Below are 22,618 nucleotides of genomic sequence, written 5' to 3'. Positions count from 1 at the left end.
TGACTTCAAGTTCTGTGACCCTCATTTAAAATGTTTTCTTCCTTTACAGAATTAGGAAGAAACAGTAACATTCAAAGGAAGACAAAGTAATTTTTGAGGGAGAAAGCTTGTGGGTTTTTTTACTTGTGTAATGGGTGAAGCAATCCTTATTTGCAGATGAAGGAAACGTTTATGTACAATTATTTAGGTGTTAATGAAAGGCCCATTCTCAAAATTATCTCTCTTGTGGTTATCAAAATGCTGCCCATTACTTATATTTCGAGAAAAAGCTTTCTGCTTCTTGCTGTCCACTGTAATACTAAGAAGGATGCTTTGCTTTGCTCTAAAGCCTCTGGTAATGATTATACATTTTGCATCTGCCCTAAGAAACTTTCATCCAACTAGAGCATTTTAGATTTTAAGGATGGGCTTGATGTGTTACCACAGTTAGATAAATTTGACTTTGAATGAATGAATTTTATAAGGAAATCTGACTCGATGACCACACTGTAAAAAATGCCTAGGATGGAAATGGGAAGATGAAGACAAGTGTTCAAAATAAACATGCTAAGAAATTTTGTCTAGTACTATTCTTGATTATGTAATGAGCCCCAATGTTCCAAAGATATCATAATTGTGGACGATAGGAGTATGGAACAAGAGTGGAGGAAGTGGAACATATTGTTAGCTCTTGCTTACTATCATGTTTTTTTGGGTTTTCATTTTGGTGGTAGTTCAAGGAGGTTATAACAGTGTTAAGTGTAATTGACTAACTCAGTGATAAAATAAGAGGATATTGTGCACAAAATTATAATGAGTTTCTGTCATAAACCAAGGATAATGATTAGTCCATGTGCCTGAAGACTTGAGGGCCTTTTTTTTTTTTAATATAACTTATTGTCAAATTAGCTAACATACAGTATATACAGTGTGCTCTTGGCTTCGGGGGTAGATTCCCATGTTTCATCACTTACATACAACACTCAGTGCTCATCCCAACAAGTGCCCATCACCCATTTTTACTTCTCAATGTCCATCACCTCTCAATAGCCATCACCCCTCAGTGCCCATGACCCATTTTCCCCTCTCCCCTGCACCCCTCCATCAACCCTCAGTTCTTTGTATTTAAGAATCTCTTTATGGTTTGCCTCCCTCTGTATTTGAAACTTTTTTTCCCTTCCCTTCCCCCATGGTCTTTTGTTAAGTTTCTCAAGTTCCACATGAGTGAAAACATATATCTGTATTTCACTGACTGACTTATTTCACTTAGCATAATACCCTCCAGTTCCATCCACATTGCTGCAAATGGTAGGATTTCATTCCTTCTTGTTGCCAAATAGTATTCCATTGTATATATAAACCACATCTTCTTTATCCATTCATCAGTCGATGGACATTTGGGCTCTTCCCATAATTTGGCTGTTGTTGAAAGTGCTGCTGTAGACATTAGGGTACATGTGCCCCTTTGAATCAGCACTCCTGTATCATTTGGATAAATTTTGAGTAGTGCTATTGCGGGGTCCTAGGATAATTCTATTTTAAATTTTTTGAGGAAACTCCATGCTGTTTTCCAGAGTGGCTACACCAGTTTGCATTCCCACTAACAATGCAAGAGGGTTCCCTCTTCTCCACATCTTTGCCAACATCTGTTGCTTCTTGAGTTGTTAATTTTAGCCACTCTGACGTGTGTGAGGTAGTATCCCAATGTGGTTTTGATTTGTATTTCCCTGATTATGAGTGATGTTGAGCATCTTTTCATGTGTCTGTTGGCCATCTGGATGTCTTTTTTGGAAAGGTATCTATTCATGTCTTCTGCCCATTTCTCCACTGGATTATTTGTTTTTCAGGTGTTGAGTTTGTAAGTTCTTTATAGATTTTGGATACTAACCATTTATCCAATATGTCATTTGCAAATATCTTCTCCCATTTTGTCCATTGCCTTTTAGTTTTGTTGATTGTTTCCTTTGCAATGCAGAAGCTTTTTATTTTGATGAGGTCCTGCTAGTTCATTTTTGCTTTTATTTACCTTGCCTTCGGAGATGTGTCGAGTAAGAAGTTGCTGTGGCTGAGGTCAAAGAGATTGTTGCCTCTTTTCTCCTCTAGGATTTTGATGGTTTTCTGTCTCACATTTAGGTATTTCATCCATTTTGAGTTTATTTTGTGTAAGAAGGTGGTCCCGTTTAATTTTTCTGCATGTTGCTGTCCACTTCTCCCAGCACCATTTGTTAAAGAGACCGTCTTTTTTCCATTGGATACTCTTTTCTGCTTTGCCAAAAGTTAGTTGGCCATACATTTGTGGGTCCAATTCTGGATTCTATATTTTATTCCATTGCTCTATGTGTCTGTTTTGTGCCAATACCATACTGTCTTGTAGCTTTGTAGTAGAGACCAACGTCCAGAATTGTGATGCCTCTGGCTTTGGTTTTCTTTTGCAACATTACTTTGGCTATTTGGGGTCTCTTGTGGTTCCATACAAATTTTAGGATGTTTTCTTTAGCTCTGAGAAGAATACCAGTGCAATTTTGATTGGGATTGCATTGAATGTGTAGATTATTTTGGGTGATATTGACATTTTAACAATATTTGTTCTTCTAGTTTATGAGCATAGAATATTTTTCTATTTCTTTGTGTCTTCTTCAATTTCTTTCTTAAGCTTTCTGTAGTTTTCAGCATACAGATCTTTGACATCTTCGGTTAGGTTTATTCCTAGGTATTTTATGGTTTGTGGTGCAATTGTAAATGGGATTGATTTCTTGATTTCTCTGTTGCTTCAGTATCAGTGTATAGAAATGCAACCAATTTCTGTACATTGATTTTATTTCCTGAGACTTTGCTGACTCCATGTATCAGTTCTAGCAGTTTTTTAGTGGAGTCTTTTAGGTTTTCCGTGTAAAGTGTCATGTCATGTGCAACAAATAAAAATTAGGCTTCTTTGCCAATTTGGGTGCCTTTTATTTCATTTTGTGGTCTGATGGCAGAGGCTAGGACTTCCACTACTATGTTAAACAGTAGTGGTGAGAGTGGACATCCATGTTGTGTTCCTGATCTCAGGGGAAAAGCTCTGAGTTTTTCCCTATTGAAGATGATATTAGCTGTGGGCATTTTGTATGGTTTTTATGACATTGAGGTATGTTCCTTCTATCCCAACTTTCTTGAGGATTTGTGTTAAGAAAGATGCTGTATTTTGTCCATTGCTTTTTTTTTCTGCATCTATTGACAGGATCATATGGTTCTTATCCTTTCTTCTATTAATGTGATGAATCACAGTGATTGATTTGCGAATATTGAACCAGCCCTGCAGCCCAGGAATGAATCCCACTTGATGATGGTGAATAATTCTTTTACTGTACTGTTGAATTCGATTTGCTAGTATCTTGATGAGAATTTTTGCATCCATGTTCAACAGGGATGTTGGCCTGTAATTCTCCTTTTAGTGGGGTCTCTGTCTTTTTTGGGAATCAGGGTAATGCTGGCTTCATAGAATGAGTCTGGAAGCTTTCCTTCCATTTGTATTTTTTGGAACAGCTTGAGAAGGATAGGTATTAACTCTGCTTCAAATGTCTGGTAGAGTTCCCCTGTGAAGTCATCTGACCCAGGACTCTTATTTGTTGGGAGATTTTTGATAACTGTTACAATTTCTTCACTGGTCATGGGTCCTTTCAAATTTTCTGTTTCTTCCCATTTGAGTTTTGGTAGTGTATGGGTATCTAGGAATTTGCCCATTTCTTCCAGGTTGTCCAGTTTGATGGCATATAATTTTTCATAGTATTAGCTAATAATTGTTTGTATTTCTGTGGTGTGATCTCTTTCATTCGTGGTTGTATCTCTTTAGTTTCTCTCTCTCTCTCTCTCTTTTTTTTTTTGAGAAGTTGGCTAGGGGTTCATCAATTTTGTTTATTCTTTCAAAAAACCAGCACTTAGATTCATTGATCTCTTCTGCTGTTTTTTTGTTTTTTTGTTTTTTTTTTTTTTGGATTCTATATTGTTTATTTCTGCTCTGATCTCTATTATCTCTCTTCTGCTGGATTTGGGGTTTCTGTGCTGTTCTGCTTCTAGTTCCTTTAGGTATGCAGTTACATTTTATATTTGGAATTTTGTTTGTTTGTTTCTTGAGATAGGCCTGGATTGCAATGTATTTTCCTCTTATGACTGCCTTTGTTGCATCCCAAAGGGTTTGGACTATTGTGTTTTCATTTTCATTTGCTTCCATATATTTTTAAATTTCTTCTTTAATTGCCTAGTTGACCCATTCATTCTTAAGTAGGATGTTCTTTAACCTCCATGCATTTAGAGGCTTTCCATATTTTTTCTTGTGGTTAATTTCAAGTTTTATAGCATTGTAATCTAAAAATATGCATGGTATGATCTCAGTTCTTTTATATTTATGGAGGGCCATTTTGTGACCCAATATGTGATCTTGAAGAATGTTCTATGTGCATTCAAGAAGAATGAGTATCTTGCTGCTTTTCGATGAAAAACTCTGAATATATCTGTCAAGTCCATCTGGTCTAGTGTATTATTCAACTCCATTGTTTCTTTATTGATTTTCTGCCTAGATGATCTGTCCGTTGTTGTAAGTGGAGTATTAAAGTCCCCTGAAATTACCGTATTCTTATCAATTAAGATTGCTTATATTTGTGACTAATTGATTTATATATTTGGGTCCTTTCAAGTTAGGGGCAGAAACATTTACAATTATTAGCTCTTCTTGATGGATATACCCCTTAATTATGATATAATGCCCTTCTTCATCTCTTGTTATGGCCTTAGTTTAAAATCTAGTTTGTCTGATATAAGTATGGCTACTCCAGCTGTCTTTTTTCTTCCAGTAGCATGACAGATGGTTTTCCATCCCCTCACTTTCAATCTGCAGCTGTCCTCAGGTCTAAATGAGTCTCCTGTAGGCAACATATAGATGGATCTTGTTTTTTGATCCATTCTGATACCCTTTGTCTATTGATTGGGGCATTTAATCCATTTACATTCAGAGTGATTATTGAAAGATAAGGATTTAGTGTCATTGTGTTAGCTGTAGGTTTCATGCTTGTGGTGATGTTCTCTTGTCCTTTGTAGTCTTTGCTGCTTTCCACTCAGAGAGTCCCCCTTAGGAACTCTTGCAATGCTGGTTTAGTGGTCATCAGCTCTTTTAGTTTTTGTTTGTCTGGAAAAGCCTTTATCTCTCCTTCTGTTCTGAATGACAGCCTTACCGGATAAAGGATTCTCTGCATATATTTACTATTCAACGCATTGACTAATTCCTGCCACTCCCTCCTGGCCTGCCAAGTTTCAGTGGACAGGCTGCAAATACCCTTATTTGTCTATCCTTGTAGGTTAAGGCCCGTTTGTCCCTAGTGGTGTTCAGAATTCTCTCTTTATCTTTGTATTTTGCCAGTTTCACTATGATATGTCATGGTGTTGACCTGCTTTTGTTGATTTTGAGGGGAGTTCTCTGTGCCTCTTGGACTTGGATGCCTGTTTTCCTCCCCAGATTAGGGAAGTTCTCAGCTATAATTTGTTCAAATAAACTTTCTTCCCTTTTCTCTCTCTCTTCTTCTGGAACTCATATCATACGGATATTATTTCATTGAATCACTTAGGTGTCTAATTCTCCCCTCATGGTCTAGTATTTTCTTATCTCTATTTTCTCAGTTTCATCATGTTCCATAATTTTCTCTTCTGTTTCACTTATTCTCCCCCTCTGCTTCCTCCACCCTTGCTGTCACTGCATCTATATTATTTTGTACCTCATTTACAACATTTCTTAATTCATCATGACTATTTCTTAGTTCCTTGATGTCTGCAGGAATAGATTCCCTTATGTCTTCTATGCTTTTTTCAAGGCCAGCTATTAATTTTATGACTATTATTCTAAAGTCTTGATCAAGTATATTGTTTATATATGTTTTGAGCAATTCTCTAGCTATCACTTCTTCCTGGAATTTCTTTTGAGGAGAATTCTTCCATTTCATAATTTTGGCTAGTTTTCTGTCCTTTATGTGTTTTAATAGCTTGTTATGTGTCCTGCACCTATGAGCACTACCATGTTAAAAAGGGGTCATAAACTGTCCCAGGCCTGACTGTTCAGGAGGTGTTTTTGGAATGTGTTGCATGCTCTGTCTTGTTGTTGTGACTGTGGTTGCTGTGTCTCCTTCCTTGTAGTTGTGGTTTGGATCTTCCACCAGGTGTGCTTTGATACATTCATTTAAGTAACCCTGGAAAAAAGTTTTTTAAATGGGGGTGGTGGCAAAAGAAGTCTTATCGCATAGAAAGAGAGAAATGACAAGGTAGGGGAAAAAAGAAAAAAAATAATTGACCAGGTAGAGAATCAGAGAAACGATATGGCTTAATCTAGAGAGAAGGAGAGGAAAATGAAGAGGAAGGAGGTACAGAACAGGTGTAAAAAGACTAGATTAAAAAGTCTGCTTAAACAACCAACAACCAAAGTAACCAAAAGAGAAGGGAAGAAATAAGAGGAAGAAAAAAATACACACACACACACACACACACACACACACACATGTACACACAAAATAGGAATTGAACAAGAATCAATTCAGAAAAATGCAAAACCACTGGACCAACCAGTGGCTGCACTGGTCTGGAGGAGGTGCTGTTTGGTTTGGTCAGTGTCAATCTTGCTCTGTTAGATATGCAGTTACCAGGCGCAGAGGGCTGTGGTTTGTTGTAGGCAGTTCCCGCCTCCACTGTGGTCCATTCTTCTCTGAAACCCCAGCTTGTTGGTGATGGGGAGAAAAATGGCGACACACCAGTCTCTCCTCTCCAGAGCGGGTGTCCCAAACCACTCTGTTCAGGCCATCCTCACAGTACTGTGCAGGTGCAAACAGGCCTTTTTGTCACGTTCCAGTCTCTTTTGCCTCCCAAGCACTTGGCTGGGATTCAAACCCCGATGTCTTAAAGGATCCCACCCTGGAGTCTCAGTTCTGGGGTAGTGCCAGTCTGCCCTGACAGCCGACAAAGGGCCTCTGGCTGGCAGGTGCCTGCAGGGTCTTTTGTCCTTGGAGTGTCTTGTGCCTTCTTCCCACAGTCCTCAAGTTTGGGGGACTGCTCTCTGACTGCAGCTTTGAGTATGCTACTGAGCCCAGGGCTGGCTCCCCTCCTACCCAGGCATGCATATAGGGCAGCAGGCCCCAGTCTGGAGGAAGCCCTACAACCCTGGAATGAGCTAGAAATTGGTTCTCTCTCCGTTTATTCTGTTCCCCAGTCTGTGGTTTTTCTCTTCTCCAAATACAATCCTACACTTCCACAGCCTCTCTTTCTCTTCCTTTTGTCTCTCCACAGAAGGGGATCCCTCCCTTCTGTGCCTACACCACCACCCATTTTATCTCTCCCAATTGGCAATCATGAACCTATGGCACGTCAGGTTGTCCCCGTGGGCCCCTGGAGATGTTTCTGTTGCTCTTTAACCCAGATTCCTGGAATTCCAAATCTTCTGGGCTAAATACTGCTGTGTTTGAGGGACAAGGGAACTTCGGGTCCCCCTACTTCTCCACTGTGTTAACTCTGCCTGAGAGCCTTTCTTAAGTAGTAAGGAAGTTTAAGAACAATAGAAAGTGGCATCTGGGTGGCTTAGTCGATTAAGCGTCCCACTCTTGATTTTGGCATCGGTCATGATTTCACAGTTCATGAGATCGAGGCCCACATTGGGCTTTGTACTGACAAAACAGTGCCTGCTTGGGATTCTCTCTCTTTCTCTCTCTCTGCCTGTCCCTTACTCCTGCTCTCTCTCTCTCTCTCTCTCTATAAATAAACTTAAAAAAATTTCTTCATCTCATACAGATACAAAAAAACCCAAACAAGTTAAATAAAAAAGAAAGAAAGAAATTTGAGAATAAGAAAAGGAAGAATAGAAAGAAAGAATGAAAAGGAAAAGAAAGAGGGAAGGAAGGGAGTAAGGATGGAGGGAAAAAAGGAAGGAAGGAAAGAAGAGGGAAGGGAAGGAGGAAAGAAATGTATATGCTGTTAATTTTCTCTGAAATGGAGTTCCTGGACATTCAGAATGTATCAAACTTAAAATTTCATATAAATGCATATAATAAATTAGCTCACCATTCTGTCATTTTTGGTTTTTAGGTATCAGATGCTAGGTACGATTAATTTCCGTGAGTGTGAATCTGATGGATGGACCAATGATACTCCTATATGTGAAGGTATATGTAAAATTGATTTACAAATATATTCAAATATTTAAAATATCTAAGATTTTTTGAGATATCTTACATTGAAACATCCTTAAAGTTTGTAATTACATATTTTTGATTCAAAGTATTTTTATGGCTTCTAATATAGTTTGGAATGGATATCTAAGCTTTTTATTACTACACTATTTTGTGGTTTTTTTTTTTCTTTTTTTTTTTAAATTTTCTTTTTTTTTCAACATTTATTTATTTTTTTTGGGACAGAGAGAGACAGAGCATGAACGGGGGAGGGGCAGAGAGAGAGGGAGACACAGAATCGGAAACAGGCTCCAGGCTCTGAGCCATCAGCCCAGAGCCTGACGCGGGGCTCGAACTCACGGACCACAAGATCGTGACCTGAACTGAAGTCGGACGCTTAACCGACTGCGCCACCCAGGCGCCCCCCCTATTTTGTGTTTCATTAACCAAATGTGAGTGCAGTTTCATCTGATCTACTGTATTCAAAGTATTAGAGATTAGGAAATCTAAAACCTATTTTCCTTTCCTTTTGGATTCTAAACACTAGAAATAGCACAAGGATCAGAATTTCAGCTTTACTAATGAATACATACTCAATCAATATCCACCCAAATGCAGAGATTGTCAATAACAGCTGAAATGGAGACCATGATTCAGTTATCTCTCCCCGTTGCATGGCAAAGGAGGTTTTCCTGTGGTCTTAGTCTTACTGAAAAGAGGCAGGAAGTAAGGAAGAGCTCTACTTTTCTTACTGATCCATAAAGCCAAGAGTCAGAATGAGGAAAATGTAGATCCTGTTTCTAAATTTTGGGCTAGTAATGCCAATCTCTCTAGTCATCATGGAAATAGATGAATCAGAGTAGTCTTTCTTAGTTCCATGGTGAGAAGTAAATAGAGAGGGAGAGAGAGGGGGAAGGAGGGAGGGAATGAGGAAAAGGGGGAGGGAGGGAGGACCAGGAGGATGAAGGAGGAGGAGGAGGAGGAGGAGGAGGGCGAGTGGGAATGTGATCACTCAAAAGTCCTGTTACCTAAAGAAGAGAACTTACGGAAATGAGAGGAAAGATCTAAATGTTTTAAGGAACATCTACACTGAAATCACCTGAGGTGCTTGTTTAATGCTGAAATTTTGGGTTACTAAAAACCTATTAAATCAGTATCTCAGGTAATAGCGCAGGTAGATAGCCATAGAATTTCCATCTTAATGAGCATCCTGGATGATTCTACTCTAAAATAAAGTTTAAATGCCATAACCTACAAGGTATTGGAAAATATTAAGTAAAATCAAAAGGAATACTCAGATTATTTTGAGCACTGATGTGGAAGAGGAAGGAAAATTAAGGACTGTTTATCTATTTAAAGAAATAGAATCAGAAAGTTTGCATTTATACCTTTTAGGAATACAGTGTTATATTATCCTAGGGCTTAAGTGAAAAAATTCATCTAATTATCTCAAGCTTTATATTTTTCAATTATTTAAGGAACATTTATTTGTTACTATAAAAATGTAAACTTTGGGGCGCCTGGGTGGCGCAGTCGGTTAAGCGTCCGACTTCAGCCAGGTCACGATCTCGCGGTCGCGAGTTCGAGCCCCGCGTCAGGCTCTGGGCTGATGGCTCAGAGCCTGGAGCCTGTTTCCGATTCTGTGTCTCCCTCTCTCTCTGCCCCTCCCCCGTTCATGCTCTGTCTCTCTCTGTCCCAAAAATAAATAAACGTTAAAAAAAAAAAAATGTAAACTGACATTCAAAGAAATAATTTTTTCTTTGTCCGCTCTCATAGAAAATAATCAGAGATAAGCTTATTGATGTTTTTTTTAATTTATAAGCCTTTATATCCAACAAACAGGTTTATCAAATGCTTCTTTAAAAAATTTAAGTAATTCCCCCAATCTTTCTTTGTTAGTGACTTTATACCTGTATGTGTATATATACATATTTTTCATAATAAAGTTGTCAAATTCTATCAGGAAAAGTTATGTTTATTTTTTTCAGTTGTTAAGTGTTTACCAGTGACACATCCAGAGAATGGGAGATTGACCAGTAGCGCATTGGAACTAGACAAGGAATATACTTTTGGACAAGTAGTACGGTTTGTGTGCAATTCAGGCTTCATGCTTGTTGGGCCTGCAGAAATACGTTGCTCAACGAATGGTGTTTGGAGTGGAGAAAGCCCAAAATGTGTGGGTAAGATACATTTACTGTTCATGGGATCGGACAGTTTTAGTTTTTCTCATGAAAATTTGCACTTTTAAATATTATGCATAGAATAATACTAATTATACTAATAACATTAAAACTAACATTTATTGGGCACTTACTATTTGTCAGTAATTGATCTAAGTTCTTTACATTCCATTTTACCTTCAAAATGACTGTGATTTATGCACTGTTTTCACCTCTATTTTATAACTGAGGACATTGTGGGGCAAAAAACTTACATCTCATGACCAAGGTTATGATGGCATAACGGTGGAGTTAAGATTCAAACCTAGGTTATCTGAAATCAAATTCCATGGGTCTTATCCATAATTAAAATGTAATGGACTTTCATGCTCAAATAGAATACTAACCATTTCTGCTGCAAGATTTTTTTTTTTTTTTTTTTTTTTATTTATTTTTTTGGGACAGAGAGAGACAGAGCATGAACGGGGGAGGGGCAGAGAGAGAGGGAGACACAGAATTGGAAACAGGCTCCAGGCTCCGAGCCATCAGCCCAGAGCCTGACGCGGGGCTCGAACTCACGGACCGTGAGATCGTGACCTGGCTGAAGTCGGACGCTTAACCGACTGCGCCACCCAGGCGCCCCATCCGCTGCAAGATTTAATATTGGCCTACAGAACAGGCTTTCTTTTAATTTTTAAGATCAAAAAGTCATTATGTATTTCTACTGATATATCATTATAACATTCTGTTCTTGAATAATACTTCTAGAATGAGGTCCTATTTTATATTTGCACTGTAAGTTTAGAGAAATATTGTGAAACTAAACTGAATTCACTAAATAACTTTTTGCTTTTTAAAAAAAGTTCTATAGTAAACTGCAAGTCAAGATTTCTTTAGTTATAATACTGCTAACCAGTGCATCATGACCAGTATGGTGATTGGGCTTTTGTAATGAAACATTATGGTCAGTCTACTTCATTTTACCAATACTTGTTTGGCAGATATATCTGCCATATTTATTTTTTTTAATATTTTTTCTAAAATTCACACTTTCTTAGTTTAGTCTATCCTATAATGAGATGCAGGGAAAAGCATTTCTGTTCTTAAAAATTCTCTCTAACAATATTAGTTCTTCAAGTCAGTAATGGCAATCATATTTCTATTCAGCACAGCAAATACTGTATACCCCAGAGGCTCACAGATGGGGTTTCCTCCTTAAAACTAAATTTCTGAGCACCTGGGTGGCTCAGTCAGTTGAACATCAGACTCCTGATATTAGCTGAGGTTGTGATCTCCCAGTCATGAGATCCAGCCTGGCATCCAGCTCCACGCTCATGGTGGAGCCTGTTGGGATCCTCTCTCTCCCTCTGTCTTTGCCCCTCCCCAACTCATGCTCTCTCTCTCTCTCTCTTTCACTGTCTCTCTCAAACTCTCTCTCTCAAAATAAATAAAATTTGAAAAAAACCTGAATTTCTGTGTTAGTAAAACCTTACTGGAATAACTAATGCATAAGATACATTTTGAAGAAAGAATGAGACTTTTTCCAACGAAGTTGAGGAGGGGAAAAGTATATCAGTCAGGAGAAGTTCAGGGAGAGGAAGGTACAAATGCAGTGAGGCTTCTAGGAGCCTGAAGCTCCCCTGTTCCATGTCTTCGAGGCCATTGTGTAGGACGCAAGTAGGGGTAGGTCAGTGATGGCTTGAAGATAGGCCAGTGCAAGGTTCTAAGGTGCTCCATATCATGCTGAAGAATTTGGCTTTTATTCAGACTGAATTGGGAATCAATAGAAGATTTCAGTGGAATCCTTCAACGGAGCAATGAAGGGACAAGAAAAACAGTCATTAAGTTACAAACAGGAAAATAGATTACAGAGGTGCGAGAATAGTATCTGGGAAATTAGTTATTGTTGCCATAATCCCAGGGGGAAATGTTTGAGAGAAGAAGGGGGCAAATATGATGGCCAGTTTTGGGGTTTTCTTGACAGAAAATTTTGATGGATAGTAAAGCCACAAAAACAGAAGATGTAATTCATAGATATAATGACAATAGGTTAAATTAACTTCTTTGACAAAGTGTTATGCCAATTATGACTCTATTATCGATAACTAGAAAATACATAATTTTTACAAGTCATTCGGTGAAAATATTTATCATAATAAGCCTATATATCTATACCCAATATATATATAGTATACATATATATATATATATATATACTATATATATATATATATATATATATACTATATATATATATATATATAGTTGGTATCATTACTGGCTGCTATTTACTTGAAGAGGACTAATTTATCTTCAAAGCAAATAAAATAAGCAACATATTTTTTATTTATTTATTTATTTTTGATAGAAAGAGAGAGAGAGAAAGCATGAGTAAGGGAGGGACAGAGAAAGAAAGAGAAAGAATCCCAAGAAGGTTCTACACTGCCAGCAAGAAGCCACAGACAGGGTACGTACGATCCCAGGAACCATGAGATCATAACCTGAGCCAAAATCAAGAGCCAGTTACTTAAGCAACTGAGCCACCCAGGCACCGCTAGCAACAGAAGTTTAATCAGAATTTTACCTTATTTCAAAAATCAAAATTAAAAACAACAGATAAATTATTCAAGCATCCATGTCAAAATAGAAGTTTTGTTTCGTTGTCTGATTTGCCTAAAGGAAACAAAACTTGTATCTTTAACTATGTCTTAGACATGGCTCTTTAATATGTAACAAACATTTTGGAATTTAATCCCTTATATTTAGAAATTTCCTGCCAAAAGCCAGAAATCGCAAATGGAAATGCTGTATCTCTGAAGAAAACTTACAAGGAAAACGAACGATTTCAATATACATGTCACCAGGGTTATGAATACAGTAGTAAAGGAGATGCTATATGCACTGCATCGGGATGGACTCCAACCCCTTCATGTAAAGGTAATGTTATATTTCCTTTCTATATATTTTATCAATTCTTTTCATTCATATATTCCTTACAGTGAAGCAGTTTATTTTTTCTCACAATGGAGCGTTAATGTTGACAAGAACCAACTCTTATAAATACGATATACTTAACGTTTTATGTGTGCAAAAATTAATTTTGGTATAATTCTCTCGTCCTGAAAATAGACATAAAAAGAACAGAAGAATTCAATAGCTCATTAAGTAGTTGGTCTGCGGTCAAAAATCAAGTCTAGAGCAGAGCCAGGGCAATAATAGGCTTCCCAGGCATGATTACTTCTCAGACAGATGGCTCTTCTAAAGCCGAGCAGTTAGCTTTGCAAACAAAGTAAATGAGATGAATACCATGTGAGGGAACCCTCAATTAACAATGGAATTAAGTGGAGATAACTAGAGATTTCACTAAGCACAGGCGTAATATGAATCAATAGTGATGATGATGCAGGGGGGTGGGAGGGGGCACCCACCAAACTCTTTTAGGCTTCCTAATGGGGGATATTGTGCAGATGTAGAATCCACGTCAACTGTGCTTCGTGCCCACCAAAAGTTATGTCTGTAATATTGTGTTCTACGTAGCCTACCTCATTTCAAAAGAGAGAGTTTCAAACTATCGTGGTCCAGATGCAAAACTGTAAAAGGTTGAGTTTAAGACATCATATCATTAGAAGAATAGCAAGAAGGTACAGCTATTACATGTCGCACGGTAACAACTGTGTTGAGCTGTTTGCAAACATTTATGGAAAAGGGTGCGTTAACTTCGGATGCGGGCTGCAGCAGCGAGTGAAACAAGTTACAAGTGCTATCCTACATGAAATCAGAGGTCAAGTGCCTTTCTAAAAGGGTGACTTTTATAGATATGGTCATATTGTGGCCCAGGGTAGGTGGGGAGATGGTGAGAAGAGTTGAACTCTTAAGAGCTCTCTGAACTTTTAATCATAGGATTCATAATTCCATGCGTAAACCTTGTTTAATGATCCTCTCTTACAAAAACTAGAGTTAGATTTTGAATGATTTTGTTCTTACTTTAAAAAATTTTTTGGTTGAGGGCACCTGGGTGGCTCAGTCGGTTAAATGTCTGACTTCAGGTCATGATCTTGCAGTTCATGAGTTTGAGCCCTGTGTCAGGCTCTGTGCTGACAGCTCAGAGCCTGGAGCCTGCTTTACGTTCTGTGTCTCCCTCTCTCTCTTTCTGCCCTTCCCCCACTCACACTCTGTCTCTCTCAAAAATAAACATTTACAGGGGCGCCTGGGTGGCTCAGTCGGTTAAGCATCCAACTTCAGTTCAGGTCACGATCTCACAGTCTGTGAGTTTGAGCCCCGCGTCGGGCTCTGGGCTGATGGCTCAGAGCCTGGAGCCTGCTTCCAATTCTGTGTCTCCCTCTCTCTCTGCCCCTCCCCCGTTCATGCTCTGTCTCTCTCTGTCTCAAAAATAAAATAAACGTTAAAAAAAATTTTTTTTTAAATAAACATTTACAAAATTTTTTTTTAAATTTTTTGAACTTTTTTTAAAAGTAAGCTCCATACCCTACCTGGGGGTTGAACTTACAACCCTGAGATCAAGAGTCACATGCTCTACTGACTCAGCCAGCCAGGCACCCCAACCCTTACTTTATATCAGGCCCTTTGTCCTATATAAACATTAGAATAAATCACTCCAGGTTTCAGGGAACATTAGAATAAATCATCATTCCAGGTTTCAATGAAATTTACTTACTTCCAAGTAAGATGTCAGGATCTGAATTCAGTTTTACTTTGACATAGGACTCAGGATAGCCTGACTGTTCCATAGAAGTTGTCTCGTTAATTCTTTTTCTTGGTCACATAGCTACCTGCTTAAAGCTGTTGCTGAGCACATACTTGTTTTAATATGGGAAATCTGTTTTTCCCATATGTGTTGCTACAATTCCTAGGCTTACTTGAAACTTGACCCATCTACACCACACCCATGCGCGCGCGCGCACACACACACACACACACACACACACAGTAAAGATCCCACATTTGTAAAACATTTTCTTTTTAGAATTTGTTTTTCATTTTCTTAGTCAATTGTATAACTCAAAAACTCAAGACAGGATGCCTTAGAATCCTCCTTTCTTTGGGGAGAGAGATGCCAGGATTGAGGTACACTAAGATTGGATACTCTCACAAAACAGTTTACTAAACATCAACATATATAAAGAGAGGTTCACCCCAAATTAAATAAGCATGCACTCTCTGTTACAACAGTGGTTCATTAACTGGATACGTTGAAGTCTTTTATTAAAAGGAACTCCAGGGGCACCTTGTTGGCTCAGTCAGTTAAGGATACCGTTCTTAATTTCAGCTCAGGTCATGATCTCACAGTTTGGTTCTAGAGTTTGAGCACTGCATCAGGCTCTTCACTGACACCATGGAGCCTGCTTGGGATTCTCTCCCTCCCTCTCTCTCTGCCATGCCCTCGTGCGTGCACTCCCTCTCTCTCAAAATAAATAAATAAACATTTAAAAATAAGTTTAAAAGTAAAAGGTACTCTACATTGTACCTTAGCTAGTATATCACAAATGCTTCTCCTTATTTTCCTAGGACAATAGAAGGATCTACCTGCTGGTAATGATGAATTCCAAATCTATAGATCTTGCTTTCTCCAAATCTATAATAAATTTGGAACTAAAATAAAATTAAAATAAAATAACCTAGGATAAAATATTTAAAATTTCTTCCATCCGGTTTATGATTTTATGTGTCAGGTTTTTTTTTTTTTTAATGTTATTTACTTAGAGAGAGAGAGAGAGCGTGCGCACATGACTGGGAGTAGGGGCAGAGAGAAAGAAAAGAGAGAATCCCCAGCAGGCTTCACACTGTCAGCATGGAGCCCACTGTGGGGCTCAATCTCACGAGCCATGAGATCATGACCTGAGCTGAAATAAAGTGTTGAACACTTAACTGACTGAGCCACCCAGGCGCCCTTCAGGGGTTCTGTTTGAAGGTGATTTGTCAAAACTTTGGTCTCTTTGTCTAATAGGAACCAGACTCTGACAGCAAATCATTTATAGGAATAATTAAAAGTACCAAGACCTGCTAAATAAAAGCCACCTTTGCTCCAAATCCATCTGTTCTCTGTACAAGTCAGATTTTCTGATGATGAACAACATAGAGTGCTAGCATTAAATTCCTGTTCTTATCTCAAATGCTTACTGGTGGTATCTAACAGTAGGAAAAAATGTGACCCCACACATGCAGACATTCTCCAGTACTGTTTTAGATAGAGGTACTTGCCCTGGCAATGTTTTACTAGCATTATTTATTTTAATGGAAATTATGAAAGTAGGGATTACAATTTATCATTGAAATTATGTCTTCTGCTCAAAAGTAATCACCTGAAGTTCTTCTATTTTAATTATTTTAACAAAATTATTATTACAAATTTATTAAAAATTATTTAACAAATTCTCCCAGTATATTTTGGTTGGCCTCTTAGTAAAACTCTTGTTTTTATATCTTGTAGCTTTTGACTTCAAAATTAAGTTAAGCCACACTATGAAGTAAAAATTAATATATGATAAACTCCACTGCAAAGGTCTGTGAAAATATGATAGAGCAGAATAAAGTGAGGAGAAAAAACTAAAAGTAAATTTAAGGTTACATTTAAGGTACATTAAGGCTCATCTCAAGGTAGTGTCAATTAAAATCAAGCAATGTAGACATACTTAAGATTTGTGGTTAGATGGTCACATATTCTTTCTAATATAACCATTGCTAATATAAGTATAGTATCATGTTTGGAATAGAGACTTATTAAAGCCTATTCTGGAGGAATGAAGTACAAATTTAAGACCAATTAAAAGACTATCATAAAACCTCTAAGAGTTGGATGTACACAGTGGAAGCCTGGTATGAAGGGGAGGAGATGTATAAGCAATAATTATAAGATTATAGAATGTGCTGTGTGAATGAATATTGAAGTGATGGGGAGGAGGGAAGGTGAGGTAAATTTCCAGGCTCCTGTCATGAGGTTTTTGTGTCACAAATTAAAATGTTGAACACAGGAGGAAAAGCATATATTGAGAAAAGGTTGATTTAGTTGGCATGTAGTTAGTTGGATATGCCTTTGAATTATTCACATGGACCTGTCTAGTGTGAAGCTTCAGTTGGATATATGGATTTGGATCTCACTGAAGAGTTATTAGCATAATGCTGATAGCTTTTTATTGTGGAAGTATCTTGATTCACAGAGAAAATGTGAAGAAGCAAACAACAAAATCAAGGACAAATACTCATGTAGAACCAACTGTAAAGCATAGATATTCATTCATACAATACTCGTTGGGTCTTCAGGGAAGATATTTCTGAGGTGGTGATAAGAGTCAGCCGGAAGATCTAGAGGAGCATCACCCAAGAAATAAGGAATAAAAAGTGCAAGTGATATAAATAAGCCTGGCATGTGTGAACACCAGATAGAAGGCTATTGTGTTGGTCGTATAGAGTAAGTGGGACCTTGGTAGGAGATGAGATCTGAGAAGTAGACAGGGCCTAAAATTAAGTAGAGCAGAGGAAGGAGGGCCGCTATAAGTAAAATAAATAAAATAAAATAGTACTGTTCAGACAAAAATAAGGAGAAGTAGGAAAACATAAGAATGCAGGGCATTGGAGAATGCCAGTAAGTCAGTGATCAACAGTGTCAAATATTACAGAGGGTTTTTATCTATTCAGTTCAACAAATAATTAAGGAGCCCATAGTATATAATACCAGTCACTGTGATATGAGCAATTCATAGAGATTTTGGATTTGGAAATTGGAGGACATTGGTGACTTTTGTCTTAATAGCACCAGCATGTTAAAGATGTCAAAAGCCAGATAGCAGTAGGTTGAAGAATAAGTGGGAGATTGAAAACCAGACTAATTGGAAGATGATATTTGAAGGATCTTGGTTGTGAAGGAGAGAAGTATAGCACATTAACAACCTTGGAAAAAGGGATGAGATAAGGAATTTAAAATTGGAGAAGCTTGCATATCCATTTAAGAGAGAATAGTAGACAAAATGAGAGAGGGAAGGAATATACAATGGTTCATGCTCGATGGAAGAATTAAACTTTTGAAAAGCTAACTTGAATGAAATAAACACCTCATCGTCAACAAGTAAGAGAAAGGCTAAAGTTCAAACAGATGTAGCCAAAGTTAAGGACGTGTTAGTAAGAAATCTAGGGAACCCACAGCTGGTAGTCTGAAATTTGTTATGTGTGAATGCAAGGATTTATTTGTTGATGACGGAACTATTGTGTTAGATGGCTTTTGAAGAAAATGATGAGACTGTGATGAAAGTTACTTTGGGAAATGGAATAGGAAGTAAATTGGGGGCATATAAATGGATTTTTGGCATTGCTGAATGTCTACCATGGCACTAATATAAATGGTTATGTAACATTTCTACAATAGTTTAAAGGTATGTTATTTTATTATACAAGGAATTTTGCAGATTGATCCATTGGCTAGATATTAGCAAAGTTGATGGAAAGAACTGAGACAGAACTTTAAAAATTAAGATAGAGTAGGTCATGGGAGGGCACATTATAGTCTGAAAATCAAATCCATCCTTTGCCCTTTGTGTAAACAAAGTTTTATTGGAATACAGCCATGCTCATTTGTTTATGTATCTTTTAGGGCTGTGTTCGTGTTGAGTAGCTGGGACAGAAACCTTTTATCTGGTTCTTTACATAAAAGGTTTTCTCCAAACCCTGGACTAGTTTATTCTATTATACTAATAAAAATGTATTCCAGAATTTCAATAGCCTAAAAAATTGAAGTTTATTTCCTGTTTATGCTCACTTCCAATGTAGGTCTGAAGGGACTCTGCTCATTATAGTAGCTGTAAGAATCAAGGGTAGAGACATCACCTCTCCATGGCTGTCCTTAATCCCTGCAGCTAGAAAAAAGAACATAAAAATTCACAGTGGCTTTTTAAAACTTCCTCCCTAAAGGGAAACGTGTTACTTTACTCATTTTCTTGACCTGTGTAAATCAGAAGACCACATTTAATTCTTGGCAGGGATATGAAATCCTACTAAGTGTCTGGAAGGAAGAGACTCAAGCCGTTTGTAAACAGTCCTAGGAGAATCACAGATGCCAGGGAAGTTGAATAGTTTATAAGAAGAGTTGAAGTGATATGTCATGAGTTTATTGCCACATATAGAATATTATGATATATGTGATGGCTTTGGAGAAAGGATTCAAGAGTCCAGGGGGTACAAATATATCAGATGTGAGATATAGTCGTGGGACATGAATGATATGATGGGAAGGATATAAGACTAAACTCACATTAATCCCATTTTATGCTGTGGTAGGGACAAAAAATAATAATACCCACTTTCTATATTTTTATGTACTTGATTATTTTAATGGGTAGCGATTTCAACATTACCTACATATTCTTTTTTTCCCCAGAAATCATATGTGCTTCTCCTCACATTCAAAATGGTAACTATGCACCAGAAAGCATCAGATACAGAAGTGGAGATGAAATCACATACAATTGTAAAACTGGCTTTGATCGTTCAACCCAAGGAAATACGGCAACATGTACGAGTAGAGGCTGGGTACCTCAGCCAGGATGTACTAGTAAGTTCCATTCTATCTTGACCTACTTCTAAATTCTGAAATTATTGTCTCTTTACCAACAACAGAAATGAGTACACAGTAAATCCAAGTATTTCCTTACTGTGTATGTAAAGCAGAGCCTAGAGAGACATTCTTTTCTTTTCAAAGTAGATAATTCTAATACAATCTAAGCCACATTTTTGAAAATTAAAAGCTATTTAATTTTTGCTATTTGGTATTAAATATGTGTTTATGAATTTCTCTAACTAATGTAATTCTAATATCTGAATTAAACCACTTGATTTGTATTTCCCTGATGGTGAGTGTTATTGACCATCTTTTCATGTGTCTGTTAGCCATCTGGATGTCTTCTTTGGAAAATGTCTATTCATGTCCTTTGCCCATTTCTTAACTGGATTATTTGCTTTTTGTGTGTTAAGTTTGAGACGTTATTTATAGATGTTTGCAAAAAAGACATCCAAATGGCTAACAGACACATGAAAAGATGCTCAACATCATACATCATCAGGGAAATACAAATCAGACTAAAATAACACATCACCTCATACCTGTCAAAATGGCTAAAACTAACAACACAGGAAACAACAGATGTTGGTGAGGTTAAAGAGAAAGGGTAAACCTCTTATGTTGTTGGTGGAAAATGAAACGGGTGCAGCCCCCCTGGGAAACAGTATGGAGGTTCCTCAAAAAGTCAGGGGCGCCTGGGTGGTTCAGTCAGTTAAGTTTCCCACTTCAGCTCAGGTCATGATCCTGCGGTTCATGAGTTCGAGCCCCATATCGGTCTCTGTGCTGACAGCTCAGAGCCTGGAGCTGCTTCGGATTCTGTGTCTCCCTCTCTCTCTGTCCCTCCCCTGCTCACACTGTCTCTCTCTCTCTCTCAAAAATAAATAATAAAGATTAAAAAAAAATTTTTTTTAAAGTCAAGCAATTACACTACTAGGTATTTGCTCAAAGGATACAAAAATAGTGATTCAAAGGGATACATGCACCCCGATGCAGCATTATCAACAATAGCCAAAGTATGGAAAAAGCCCAAATGTCCATCAACTGATGAATGGATAAAGAACTTCTGGTATATATTTACTCTGGAAAATTCCTCATCCATCAAAAACAATAAAATCTTGCCGTTTGCAATGACATGGATGGAGCTAGAATATATTATGCTAAGTGAAATAAGTCAGAGAAAGACAAATACCATACGATTTCATTCATATGTGGAATTTAAGAAATGAAACAGATGAACATGGGAGGAAATAGAGGCAATACATAAAAGAGACACATAATTATAGAGAACAAACTGAGGGTTGCTGGAGGTGAGGTAGGTGGGGGAGGAGGGTTACGGGTTAAATAAGTGATGAGTATTAAATAGGGCACGTGTGTTCATGACCACTGGGTGTTATATGTAAGTGATGAATCCCTAAATTCTACTCCTGAAACTACTATTACACTAAATGTGAACAAACTGGAATTTAAATTAAAACTTGAAACAAATAACTTACCTAAAGCAATTTTACGTTCACAGCAAAATTGACAGGAAGGTACAGAAACTTCCTATACACTCAGTGTTGCCATACATGCATACCTTCCCCATTTATCAACATCCCCCCATCCCAAAAGGTATGTTTTTACATTGATGAATCTGCATTCATCCATCATATTACCCAAAGTCAGTAGTTTACCTTAGAGTTCACTCTTGATGTACATTCTACAGTTTTGGACAAGTGACATATGTATATGTCAGGTTTGTATAGTGACATGTCCATCATTCTGGTATCATACAGAGCTTTTCACTGCCCTAAAAATCCTCTGTGCTCCACCTATTGATTCCTCCCCTTGCTCATTCTCTGCAACCAGAATGTCATATAGTGGGGCTCATGCATCCTGTAGCCTTTTCAGATTTTTAAAAAAAATTTTTTTAATGTTTATTTATTTTTGAGGGAAAGAGAGACAGAGCGTGAGCTGGGGAGGGGCAGAGAGAGAGGGAGACACAGAATCCGAAGCAGGCTCCAGGCTCTGAGCTGTCAGCACAGATCCCAGTGTGGGGCTCGAACTCACAAACCACGAGATCATGACCTGAGCCGAAATTAGTTACTTAACCGACTGAGCCACCCAGGTGCCCCCAGATTTTTTTTTTTTTAATTCTGAGAAATAGCTTTTGTGATTCCTCCAAGTCTTTTCATGATATGAGAGGTCATTTCTTCTGGTTCTAAATGATACTCCATTGCCTGGATATATCACGGTTCTTCATTAGATTCGTATACTGGTGGACATCTTGGTTGTTTCTATGTTTTACCAATTATGAGTAAAGCTGGCATAATCAAATAAATAATAAATAAATAAAACATTTGGTAAGGCTAGTGTCATTGAACACCTAATATATTAGTTCTTTATTTCTGTGTAACAGATTTCCCCCAAAACATATTGGCTTCAAACAACACACCTTTATCTTCTCAGAGTTTCTATGGGTCAGGAATTTGGGAGTGGCTTAGCTAGCTAGTTCTGAGCCAGGCACTTCTTGTGTTGCAGTCAGGATGTTGACCTAGGCTGCAGTCACCTGATGGCTTGGTGGGGCCGGAGGATCTGCCTCCAAGACGGCTGACTCATAAGGCTTTTGGCAGGAAGCTTCAGTAACTTACCACATGGGAATCTCCATAGGCTTCACGAATGGCAGCTAACTTTCTCCAGAGCTCATGATCTGACAGAGAGAGCGGCAGAAGCTTCCATACCATTTACAAACTAGTCACACA

The 22,618-nt window shown here is 37.8% G+C and overlaps 1 protein-coding gene across 3 annotated transcripts in view; it reads left to right on the top strand.

Annotated features, from left to right (window-relative positions):
- LOC125155619 (complement factor H-like) overlaps positions 1 to 22,618 on the top strand; it is a 109,023-nt gene that overhangs the window by 25,774 nt on the left and 60,631 nt on the right. For all 3 annotated transcript variants that reach the window (XM_047841073.1, XM_047841074.1, XM_047841075.1), the window contains 4 exons: positions 8,071 to 8,147; positions 10,142 to 10,333; positions 13,079 to 13,249; positions 19,698 to 19,871. In XM_047841073.1, the coding sequence (XP_047697029.1) occupies positions 8,071 to 8,147; positions 10,142 to 10,333; positions 13,079 to 13,249; positions 19,698 to 19,871 (614 nt within the window). The remainder of the gene's footprint in view (positions 1 to 8,070; positions 8,148 to 10,141; positions 10,334 to 13,078; positions 13,250 to 19,697; positions 19,872 to 22,618) is intronic.

This window comes from Prionailurus viverrinus, chromosome F1, assembly GCF_022837055.1.
Source record: "Prionailurus viverrinus isolate Anna chromosome F1, UM_Priviv_1.0, whole genome shotgun sequence".
Lineage (NCBI taxonomy): Eukaryota > Metazoa > Chordata > Mammalia > Carnivora > Felidae > Prionailurus > Prionailurus viverrinus.
This window is presented reverse-complemented; position numbering and strand designations above follow the sequence as displayed.